The sequence below is a fragment of the Sorghum bicolor genome, chromosome 7, assembly GCF_000003195.3.
Source record: "Sorghum bicolor cultivar BTx623 chromosome 7, Sorghum_bicolor_NCBIv3, whole genome shotgun sequence".
Classification (NCBI taxonomy): Eukaryota; Viridiplantae; Streptophyta; class Magnoliopsida; order Poales; family Poaceae; genus Sorghum; species Sorghum bicolor.
The window spans coordinates 65,039,132-65,051,344 of record NC_012876.2 but is presented as its reverse complement, the minus strand read 5'-3'; the positions used below and the strand labels follow the sequence as shown (position 1 = coordinate 65,051,344).

The window sequence follows — 12,213 nt, the reverse complement described above, 5'->3', positions numbered from 1 at the left end:
ATAGGATTCTTGCGGTGTCTGCTGCTTCGAGGGGCTGGTTGTGCGGATATGGAAGAGTAATCATAGGTCTAGGAACGATGAGATATGTGGATCTACGATCTCTTGTTGCCCTTTTGAGGCAAGCTCTCGGATCCATGGCCAATGAAGCAAGGGCCGCACCCCAAACGATGGATTTTAATGGTTTTCGTTTTCATGCCTTTGGGGAGGCGGGAGGGGGGGCTCTGCATCTCTCTTAATTTGAAGCTTTTGAGCATTGGTGTCTTGGTTTGTGAGTGTTGCCATCCCCGTAGCTACTGTCACACCTGGGCTTCGTCGATGATAGTGGTGATGTTGGAACTTGGCAATAATGGTCGTCATATCATATTTGAGACAGTTTTTTGAGTGTTTTTATTCAACGAAACAGTCATGAATCATTGTCATTGTCATTAGACTAAGGTGCCGTGTTATTCCTACATAGCACTTGGACATCCTAGACAGTTTTGATGGTGTGTGCATTTAACTCAGGAACGTGAACAGAAGCACACACTCTGGTCAAGTCTAGTCAAGCATGTCCACATAGTACAGCAGCAGGACCAGGATCTGAGGAGAGGGGCAGTAGATCCAACGGTCGGAAACAAACAGGCCAAAAATACCCGCCCTTTTCCCATGCGGGTCTCCGCATGGCGCGCGCCACCCTCACCCACCGCCACCGTCGCAGGTGGTGGAGGAGAGGAGCTCGTGCATGCAGCATGACGACACGACGCGCCGAGAGGCCCCAAACATAGCCACCGACTCCACCGCGTTTCTCTCGATCGCCGGCCGGCACGTTCTCCGTCGTCGTCGCCTATATATATAGCTCCCGCGGCGATGCTAGCTTTCACGTCGTGACACTGCATGCGCACCAGCCAGGAAGAATATATAAACAAACAATCCAGCGAGCACAGGCACACACGCACGCACCATGGCTCGCGGTATCGCCCTCGCCGTCTTCCTCCTCGTCGTCGCCTCCGCCGCCGTAGTGTTCGCCGCGGAGGCCCCGGATGCCTCGCCGAAGCATTCGGCCTCCACGCCATCGAAGGCGCCCAGCGGGTCACCCGACAAGTCCGAGAAGGCCCCCACGGCGTCGCCTGAGAATGCTGCCGCGACGCCCAAGGGGACCCCCGCCAAGGCCCCTGCAGCGGCGTCCAACAAGTCAGAGGCGTCGCCTTCCGAGGCGCCCGCCTCCGGGTCCGGCGCTGCGTCACCTAGCGAGAGCGGCGCGTCGGAGAAGGCCCCCACCGGTGCCCCCACGGACGCGTCGGCCAGCCCTTCTGCGTCTCCGTCAGGAGACGAAGCCGCCGCATCGCCTGACAGCAGCAGCAGTGCCGCCTCCGAAGAACCTTCCGCCAGCAGCGAGTCCAGCGGCGCTGCCGAGGAGCCGTCGACGGCTGAGTCCGGCGGCGCATCCGCCGACAGCCCGCCCGAGCCGGCCCACGCTTCGGACTCGCCAGCGGAGTCTCCTGGCCCGGCCGCTGATCACGAGGGCGGCAGCTCGAGCTTGGGTGCCGGCGTCGGCGCGGCCGTGCTGGCCGTGGCCGCGGCCTCCGTGATGCTTTCTTTCTAGACGGCCGCGGTGGCTCTGATGGCCGGCATCAGAGTCTCAGATGAGCAATTCTTTGGGAATCTGTATTTATGGTGTTATGCATGGGAATGGGAGTGTCGACGACTACGCTGATTAGGAGTTTCTGAATTTCTCCTCAAAATATTTAGGCCTCTATTTCATCATTTGGGGTTGCTTAACTTTTCTCCTGTGTTTCTCTCATGGTTTTTCTTCGTTTGTAATTTGAATGACGATGAATGAATTATTGCATAGTCGTGTTTTATTTTTTTTTCAGTTATGCATGTGATATATTTTTACATTTGTTTATTTGTTTCTCATGGTTTGATGAGTGAACATGTATATGACAGCGGCACCTCATAGGCTCATACCAGACTAACTAAATGTATGCATAATCAGGTTTGGGGACTGGGGTAGTGCCTGCAGTTCTCCATATCATGCATATATATTTAGATTCTACACTAAAATAGAACTCTGCAAACTTTCAAACGTAACCACGCTGACCTTATGTATATATAATGTATAACACCAGTGTTGCAGCTAGCTACTAGCTTTTTGCTGTTCATAAAGGGTTGTTTGTTTTTTAAAACTACACACACCAATATATATATATATATATATATCAGATATAACTTTGCTCAAGCTCCTCAAAAAGAGCTCTGCATTCTTCAAGATGGGCTTGCCGTGTGAAGCTGGGAGGATCAGTATGTTGTTCATCTGTGTTTGATTTATATGTAGTGCAGGCGTGCAGCTAGCTTTGGAAGACCTGAGTTCATCAGCTTGCGTGGCTATAATTACTTGGATACAGATCGATCACAATATTATGCATTTTGTTGAGATTGCAAACTACAGTATGCTTAACAAAGAAGATAAATGGAAGGGACTAGTTATTTGCCTATCTCAAATTGCATTGAACTTAATGGTTTGCTGCAGAATTTAGCAAGACAATGGTAGAATAAGTTCAGAAGGGATACCTCAACTATTGGTTTCAAATTCAGAAATCCAGATGAGGCTTGACAGTTTTGAGTCATACAAGCATGCAAAATGGAAGCCTAAGTCAACTAACTCTCCCCACGCCAGCAAAAAGGATAGCAAAGGTGTGTTCCAAACCTGCAACTTGGACACTTGTATATGCTGTTGTGTCTGTCAACCTGTAATTCAGTTCATAAAATACTTATAACCCAGCACTAGGGCCAATAGGGCCTCGCTCGGGCTCTGATGTGGGTGTAGGTAGTTGATGAGTGTGGCTAACATATGGGGCCTCCAGTGCAGTGCATGCAAACAAACAACATCTGTGCAGGATCAGACCTAGTAGATACAAGTCCATCAAATAAGAATAGGCTCTACTTATCCGTCTAAGCTAGCGTGCTGGCAAACAAAAATGCCCTGAATACACTGTAAATGGGGAGATGGATGGAAAGTTACGTCGTCAAGATGCCAAACGGGTACAAACACTGCATTGGTGTTGGCGATTTCCTTTTTTTGTTCTAGCACAAAAAGAAAAAAAACGAGGCTCACCACTGGTTTTTTTTATTTTTTTTTGATAAAAGGCTCACCATTTGAATTGAATGCATTCAGCAAGTTGCAGTGCAGTGCAGCTGTGGCGGGGACCCAATGTCCCTCCTGCCGGTCCCTTCTCCGTATTCCCTGCTTGTCCTTTTGTCGGAAGGCCTTTTCATTTCTCTCCGTATTCCTCTCCCTCCGCGTAAAACTCCGTTGCGATGAGCTGAGAAAAGTCTGGTTCGAAGGTATCGGTAAGCTATATACGAGCAACTCAAGGTATTCTGTAAAATCTGATCCTAAAATTTAGTTGTGGTAAGCTATGAGCAAAATCTGCTCGGAGTCGTTTGATGCACTGATAGCTGAAGGATATACAGAGTTTATTGAGGTTGATCTAAATTCATGTATGACCAAAAAAAAAAATGAAGCCACACATTGTTCATGTGGCAAGAACATCCACAGTTTGAAGAAAAAACGGACCAAAACACATTGGTGGCCACGGTGCACCGTGACCATTGAGATCCAAAATGCCAAAATGAAAGAAAGGACACAGGAGAAGATGACAACAGTTTTGTCCCCAAGTTTTTGAGAGTAAGGACAACAACTCCATGTAGCACGATTGATGTGATAAACAAAGACAGAGCAACCACCAAATCACACGTTAACTCACACAAAATCTACCTAATTCTAATCTAACGCAACGCAGCTTGCTGGGATAGAGGGATGGCAATCCTTTGGTATTACCACTGAACCCAAGGGCACCTCCGTTCCATCGCAAAAGCCAGCTCATCACTCAGTGACACTACCCTCCTCACTCTCAGCAGCTCATCACTACGCGCTGCTGTCCTGCTGTGTCGGTCCGTCCGCTGCCATCTGCCTGCCGCTCACTCCCACGCGCCGCAATGCGCCGCTTCCCCCTCGGCACCTTCGCCGCCGCCGCCGCCATGGCGCTAGCAGCACTCCTGCTCCTGCTCCCTCTGGCCTCGGCCGCCGCTGGCACCCCGGCGAAGGCGAAGGCGCCCGCGGTCCCACCGGCGCCGCCCAACATCACGGCGCTGATGTCCAAGGGCGGGTGCAAGGCGTTCGCGTCGCTGGTGTCCAAGTCCCCCGACGCGCTCTCCGCGTTCCAGTCGGCGGTGGGCGGCGGCGTGACGGCGTTCTGCCCGACGGACGACGCCGTGCGGGACTTCATGCCCAGCTACCGGAACCTCACCGCGGACGGCAAGGCGTCGCTGCTGCTGTTCCACGCGGTGCCGGTCTACTACACGCTGCGGGGGCTCAAGTCCAGCAACGGGCCCATGAACACGCTCGCCACCGACGGCGCCGCCAGCAACTACAACCTCACGGTGCAGAACTCGGGCGACCAGGTCACGCTCCGGACGCCGGCGTCCGATGACCCCGTTCGGGTGCGGTCCACCGTGTTCGACAAGGACCCCGTCGCCATCTACGCCGTGGACGCGGTGCTGGAGCCCGTCGAGCTGTTCGACCCCGCCGAGGCGCCGGCCCCCGCCCCCGCGCCCGCGGCTGCCGACGCGCCCAGTCCCTCCTCGTCGTCCGGCAAGCGGACGCGGCACCAGCGGCGGCACGGCGCGGACGCGCCCGGGCCGGCAGCTGACGACTCTTCGCCGGCCGACCAGAGGAAGGACTCCAGGAAGAACGCGGCGGCTCCCGGCGCCCCGTGTCGCCCAAGGTGGCTCGCCGCCGTGGCCGTGGCCGCCGCCTTGGCTGCTTAGGATGGGGTGGTTTAAAGATTGGTCTTTTTCCCCCTCTCTGTCTCCGTCGAGATGCATCTGCACGAGCACGACAAGTGTGTGTGTGTGTGTGGCTGCTGCGTGCGCGTGAGCATGGATGGAAACGCCATGGCTTTTTCTTGTTCTTTGTCCTGCTTAATTGTTTGTTACTCCATCGATTGCTGCTGTTGTTAGTATGAACAAGGTTGATATGGCTGGTGACCTGGTGTACCTCAAATCTTGTTGATCAAAATCTGGGAACAGGTAAAATTTCGCGAGCCAACCTGAATCCACACACAGTTCATCCATCAATGACAATGAGTTTGTCGAGAGCAGAGGTTTTGAGGCAATCAGGGAAGGGAGGGAAGCTGGACGACGAATCCTTGCGTGAATAAAAACAAGATGAATTGGTGTTGCCAGTTGCGTGATAACCAACGAGGAATTTTTTGCACAAAACATCTGCAGGACCATTTGGTCTGTTGCGCTCCTGCCACCAGTCGGTGTCGGTGGGGTGCCATCCTTTTTCTACGTGGTGTGGATTTGTGGAGTGGAGGAATACCTTGGCTGTAGTGTTGCTGGTACCGGTAATAGCAGATCAACGCATTGCATCGCACCTGACCTGAACCAGCGCTCAAAACAGACATACGGTAATAGCAGATCAACGCATTGCATCGCACCTGACCTGAACCAGCGCTCAAAACAGACATAGGCCTGGTTTACTTCCACCCAAAATTTAATTTTTCAAGATTCTCCGTCACATCGAATCTTTAGCATGCATGAATTATTAAATATATGAGAAAATAAAAATTAATTGCACAGTTTGGTCGAAATTTACGAGACGAATCTTTTGAGCCTAGTTAGTCCATGATTGGACAAAAAATATCACAAACAAACAAAAGTGCTACAGTATCACGAAATTTTTTCCTTCACCAACTAAACACGGCCTATGGGAAGGGGCCAGTCGGAATCTCTCTCTCTCTCTCTGGGAAGAAAGAATTATATCAAATCTTGATATAGTGCATTTTTAAGCAACATACGAAAATAATCTGAAATAAAAAACAATAATTCATCCAGATTCTTCTACCATATTTTGTATAATACCAAAAGTCATAGTACACTTCTCATACCAAATGTGCCAACGAACCCTAAAACCTTAGACATGCCACAAAGATCAAACATTCGAGAAATAAATCAAAACTTAGCTTGCTCAATGAAAGGACATTGGTGATTGAATCACTGGGTATAACATGAGCTTGAAATTTAGCACCTCTGAGGCTCCAACCATTGATCCATCAAGTTGGACGCCCGATTTTCTCTTTAATTTGGGCCTTTTGACAATAGGGACGATGATACGTAGTTGATATCCCCATGGGAGTGCCCATGAGCATCCTTGTCTTTGCATGTAGTAACCACGTAATAACCCCTTGTCAAGAAAATCGAGACCCACGACAACAACCTCCCCCATGTTCATTGTCAAAGCCACACACGGAACAAGTTCCTAAACAAACACTAGTGATGATTTTGTTGGTGGATTTATTTACACTAAAACTGAGGAAACTAAGAACTGCTTAATTGTAGACAAGGGAGGGCCTCCCCTTCTTGCCGACAACGGTCTCGACGAAGAGGAAGGAGGAGTCATGAAGCGATGGTTGCGAGGTGTCCTAATATTGGTTGTGACAGCCTAGAGCTTTAAGGAGGTGGACGTTGTCTGTTTCTTTTTAGAGCCAATCAAAATGTTATTCAATCTATCCAAAATTATAAGACGTTTGACTTTTAAAAACCAAGTTTGACCATTTGTCTTATTCAAATACCACTTCTTTTTGTCGTGGCTTAGTTTATTAATAAAAATTCTTCAAGAATGACTTAATTTGACTATGTTTGCACAAATTTTTTGAATAGGGCGAGTGGTTAAACTTGGGGGTAAAAATGACAAACGTGTTATAATTTGGGATGGAGGAAGTACCACCTGACTTGAGCTTACCATGTAGAGATGGCAATGGATCCTGTTCTCTAATTCAAATTTCCATAACTTTAGTTTATGTAAAAACTAAACTCCCTTTGCACCTTGACACATAAAACAAAAGAAATCTATGAAGTCCTTAGGACCATCACACTAATAAGATGCTTAGCAAAGATTCACACCAAGAGTAAGATTGTTATTTTGCAAAAAAATGAAATCTATGCTAAGCACTGTTAAGTAAATCCTAGTTATCACATAGTGACCTTTTAATCAACAAAAATCAAAGCGAGTAAAAGAATGCCAAAGAATCCCCTAATCCAAGTTAGAGCACCAATAGTCATCAAGACTCGGTTCCTCTCCTTGCACTTACCAATACCCATTTACCACTCCGAGATTGCATTGGTGGGTTTCAAGATCATATACACCTTTTGGAGGCTCCTCACAGGAACTCCATTGAGGAGGTCACCATATCTCCATGGAACTACCTAGGTGATGACAGTCACCAAGATTAACAAGTCTTGAACTCCAACTCATAGAAACTAGTTACCAAGATTAACATGTACTCCTATTGAACTCCAACTCAAAGAAACCCAATCAAGAACACCAGAGCTCTCAAAGGTAACACTCTATTTTCACATCTTGGATCCAGTGGTTCTCCAAATGCTTCACCATCTTCTCTATAAGTGGTGCCAATAAATGAGGTGGAACTGCAGTTCCAAATGAGTCAAGGTAGCATTTAGGTCTGGTTCAGTTCGCGGAATTTTTTGGATTTCGCTACTGTAGCACTTTCGTTTGTTTGTTAATCATAGACTAATTAGAGTCAAAAGATTCGTCTCATGATTTACAGGCAAACTGTGTAATTAGTTTTTGTTTTTGTCTATATTTAATACTTCATGCATGTGCTGTAAGATTCGATGTGACGGGAAATCTTGAAAAATTTAGAGAAAAACAAATGCTGCTCCTGCGTCGGAATGATTCTAAAAGAAGATGCATGCCACGTTGTGTCGCACGAGCAGCGTGAAGCTGCGGTCGCGTCTCCCTCAGGCCCCAACAGGCGTCCAGCTAGCCGCGGCCTCCACGAGCTAAGCGCCCGCCATGTACAATCACGCGGCAGAACCGCAACTGACACCGCAGGAGCGAGCAACCACCGGTGCACCAAAAATTAGCCGTGAGGCCTGGTACATAAGCGCCACCGCCACGCATGACCCCAACACCGCAACACACCACCTCATCGACACGCAGAGCAACCACCGGTCCACTGCCACCACCAAGACACGTACAATAAGAGCAGCAGCAGCAGCAATGGCCCGCGCATGCAGCATGGTCCTCATCGTCGCGCTCCTCCTGGCCGCCGTGGCGGTGACACCATTCGTAGGGGCGGCGCGCGACGTTGACGACGACGCCGACGAGGGCAGGGACCTATCTTCCGCCGACGCGCCTGCCTCAGGACCTGACGGCGCCTCATCCCCGGACTCCTCAGAAGCACCGTCATCGAGTTCTGACGCGTAACCAGCACCGGCCCAGCAACTTAGCAATCTACGTACACGAGCAAGATTCTTGGCCGATATGCTCTCTCTCCTCGTCCTTGAGACCTATGGCGGCCCGGATCAGTTTATTCATGATACATTGATGATACATTTCAATTTGGAGATTTTTATTTTACCTTTTTCTTCCTTCCTTTTCATACGTACTAAAAGTGAGTATGTTGTAACGGGAGTCATGCATTTTCACGAGATATTATCTACTCTTGCCTCATCAAACTATGGTTGCTAGACCGGTTTGGCCAAGCCTCCAAGTGGTGTCTTTGTGACCAGAGTTCGAATCCTTGGTTAGGTCAGCGGTGTAAAAAAACATCCTCGCCTACCCCGCGTTTCCAAAGCACAAGTAAAATGTACCGGCCTTCTCACTGAGTAATGGGCCCTTATGTGCAGGCGGGCTGGGTGAGAAGTCCTCTACCTTAAGCTAAATAGCTTGGAGGTGTCTTATCCCGTAGCCCGAGTTGTTATTTTGGCCCAACATCTTGTTTGGACCAAAACCGAGATGTTAAATTCTTTTTCCCATATAGTTAGAAGTTTTGTAGAAATTTTGTCACGTTAAAAAGATTAGCTTACTTTTTAAAACTATTATTTGATATTGGAAGCTAACATACTAATCTATATCTATGTGTTACAATGGGATGATAATCATTATTGCGGGGATACATCCATTAATCACATTCCAAGGAGGATACATAGGCACATAGCCAAGTCACATTGGAAACTTGGTTTAACAGGAAAGTGGCAGAGTTTCAAAAAAAAAGGAAAGTGACAGCAATAAACATCATCAATAAAGAACTTCTCATATGACCATGACCGTCAACTACTAATTCCTTTTACAAATGAAACATAATTGCTAGGTGCCACCAATGTTAGCTTTGAGCTCTACAGAAATCATTTGGCAGACAATCACATAGTGCTTCTTTATTATGTTTCCACATCATACTGCCAGACGCCCATACCTAATGCACATACTAAGAGTAGCGTGCATACCGATGCGTTAAATACCCTCATGTTCCTAGTCAATTTAGAAGTATGAAGGATCTTCACCGATTACTGAACATATCAGTAATAAAAAGGTCAATGATTGAGAAATGGGTGAAGCCATTTTGTAGAAAGACAAAAATCAACTCTAGAAGGATTGAAATTCCCCCCAAAATTACCCTCAATGTTCTCTGGGATCACACCCTGAGACTGGAAGACATCTTCCGGAATTTCCATCCCCTGAGTGGCTTCCATTAACCATTTTGTCTTCCTCGCTGCAGAACCAAACCAATAAAGTTAAGAATAACACAAACATTTTATCCCACTTCTCTTGGACCAAGTCTAGTAATTTTGACAGCAAATGTCAAACCTACCAACCAGACAAATTAGAAAAAAAAGGATCGCAAAATAAGACAACAAAATTGAGTATATGAAGTCTGACTGCTAAGACTCTAGTGCACAAAGGTTTTTTATTTTCCAACAAACGAGTACAAAGGGACGGAAGCAATGTTGCAGAGTAAGACAATATTCTAATCGGTGCGTTGAATACTGGGTTGAACTGTCTAAACTCTGAAGCAATGCTAAAATGCAATAAAAAACTAAAATCAGGTTTATCTGCATTTGCAAATGGACTATTTTGGTGAATTCACTGGATTTTGGGGTAAAATATTGAATTAATGAATTAACTAAGAGCTAACACTGAAAATTAGGGGAAAACATGGACAAAAACTATCACTAAATACATCGAATTTAAGAAAACTTTTATATACTGTTGATCAAGTCAGACAGAGGGAGTGAGATTTGGTCAAGCACTAATTTTCTAAAAAAAAGGACACCTATGCATGTGGGTAGCATTCAGTAAAATGATGATGTGTTGTAACGAGATATACCTAATAACTTTGTCACTGCAAAGTACTAATTGGCCTGAGATCACACACATTTGAAATGTCCATCAAATAGCCTTAGGAAAATATCAAATTGATTAACATGAATTCCAACACTAATAGTGACTTCCAGAGATGACATAGGCCTATCAATAAATAACACGATCATGAAACAACAATGACATTGAACCTAGTGATGAATGTCTGCATGCATGGAAGGCCGATGAAACATGTGCAAGTTTGACCATGGTGGCAGGTACATCTGAAAATATCAATTGTCAATGCTCATCTAAAAATGAATGTAACAAAAGCCAACTAAATAAACTCTGTGAGATGTGAGACAACCAATGAACCTGTGAGACGTGAGACAAACAATGAACTATACCTATACTGGTGCCCAACATAGATCAAGAATTGAGGTCAACGATAGGTTAGAATTGGATACATCATGGCTTATCCAATTAGTGAGAAATTACGAGCTAGTACTTGGACAAGGGATAAGGGGTCCCCTTCCTCCTCCATGAGTTGGTGCTCATGCTCGAGTGGAGATCCTCTGTGCATGAGCACCAGACCTCTGGAGAAAGGAAGAGAGTGAAAGCCCAATATGGCATTAGTGTCGTTGTGGCCCTGTAGCCACGCTGGAGACGCTGCTCACCGGCAGATCGCAGGATCACCCCTAAGATTTGACCAGGATAGAGATGGTATGCGTGCCACTGCCGGTCTAGAGGGGGCTAAGTGTGTTGCTGCTAGCCAGAGAGAGCAGCCCCAGCACCACCACTCATGGAGGGAGGGTGTTGCACATGTTGTCGTCGACCTGGAGAGGGAGGGGGTGAATGATGTTGGCGGCGCTAGTGTTGGGGCGTAGCAGCAGAACCCATCCCTTTGGTCACCCACTCGTCAAGGCCGCAGTGGCGATTCCATGTTGACGCTCCGGCTCCGTGCAACGGCCGAGGGGCTAGGGTGCTACAGCGTTTGGTGCGGGGCAATTTTTTTTTATTTTTTTCCCACGATGAAGAGAGGGTGGGCGGCAGACGTGGATTTGCCAAGAGGCTCATGGAGTCGCATTTGCATGAGGAAGAAGAGGTGCGGGAGCTGTTGGGGAGGGGTTGGACCATGGAAGGATGGTGGCATTTGCGTTTTTTTGGATGTTGGGCGTGTCGTGGAGCCATGCGGTTTTAGAGAGGCCGTGCGTGGAGGGAGAATAGCGTGAGGCGGGGCCATTAGTGGAGCAAGCGAGTACGAATAAAACACGATTCTTTTTAGTTGTAGAATAGAAGAGAGATATGTACTCGTTGTCCATGGTGCAATAAAGACAATTATTGGTTTCTATTACTTTTTATTTATCAAGAGAAGTTTATAAGTGAGCAACATGTTACATATACACACGCACTATATTGGGTGACGTGTATGTTACAGATACATAAACAAAAGGAGACAGAGGCACAGAGGAAAGGAAGAGGAAAAAAACAATTAGGCAAGCACATTCATGTGTGCGTTTGCCGCGCGCACCACGCATGCATGCACATACATGCAGCACATTATTATTGTTCCAAAACAAATAATCAAAAGGGAAAATAGTTTTGCCGTATCGGATATATAGATCAGGCCAATTGCCAAGAACTGGCCGGCCGGATCGATCGCCGTAGACGGAGGGCGAGATATCTCTGCCGGCGACGGCGACCGGTCGGTTAGTCGGAAGAGCTGCTGCTGGAGGGTGCGTCCGACGACGACGACGACGACTCCGGGGACGAGGCGTCGGGGCTGGGAGCAGGCGCGTCGGAGGAGGACTCCATGGACCTGCCCTCCACGACGTCGGGGCGCGCCGCGTCGACGACCGTCGTGAGTGGCGCCACCGCGACGGCGGCCAGGAGGAGCACGACCAGGAACACGCAGGCGCGGGCCATTATTGCGACGCTGCTAGCTATCTGCCTTGGCTGCTTCTTGCTTGCTTGCTGCTGCTGTGTGTTGCGATTGCGATGATGGTACGCGGTGGAGTGCGGATGCTTATATACGAGACCGTGTGGCTATTTTTAGGGTAGTGGGA

General features: G+C 47.9%; 2 protein-coding genes across 2 annotated transcripts; both read left to right on the top strand.

Annotated features, from left to right (window-relative positions):
• On the top strand, positions 870-1,845 carry LOC8055362 (mucin-1). Its single transcript, XM_002445923.2, has one exon. It carries the CDS (start codon positions 941-943, stop codon positions 1,580-1,582), a length of 642 nt encoding a protein of 213 aa, XP_002445968.1. The 5' UTR covers positions 870-940; the 3' UTR covers positions 1,583-1,845.
• Positions 2,285-5,089, top strand: LOC8055361 (fasciclin-like arabinogalactan protein 1). Its single transcript, XM_002445922.2, has one exon. It carries the CDS (start codon positions 3,979-3,981, stop codon positions 4,807-4,809), a length of 831 nt encoding a protein of 276 aa, XP_002445967.1. The 5' UTR covers positions 2,285-3,978; the 3' UTR covers positions 4,810-5,089.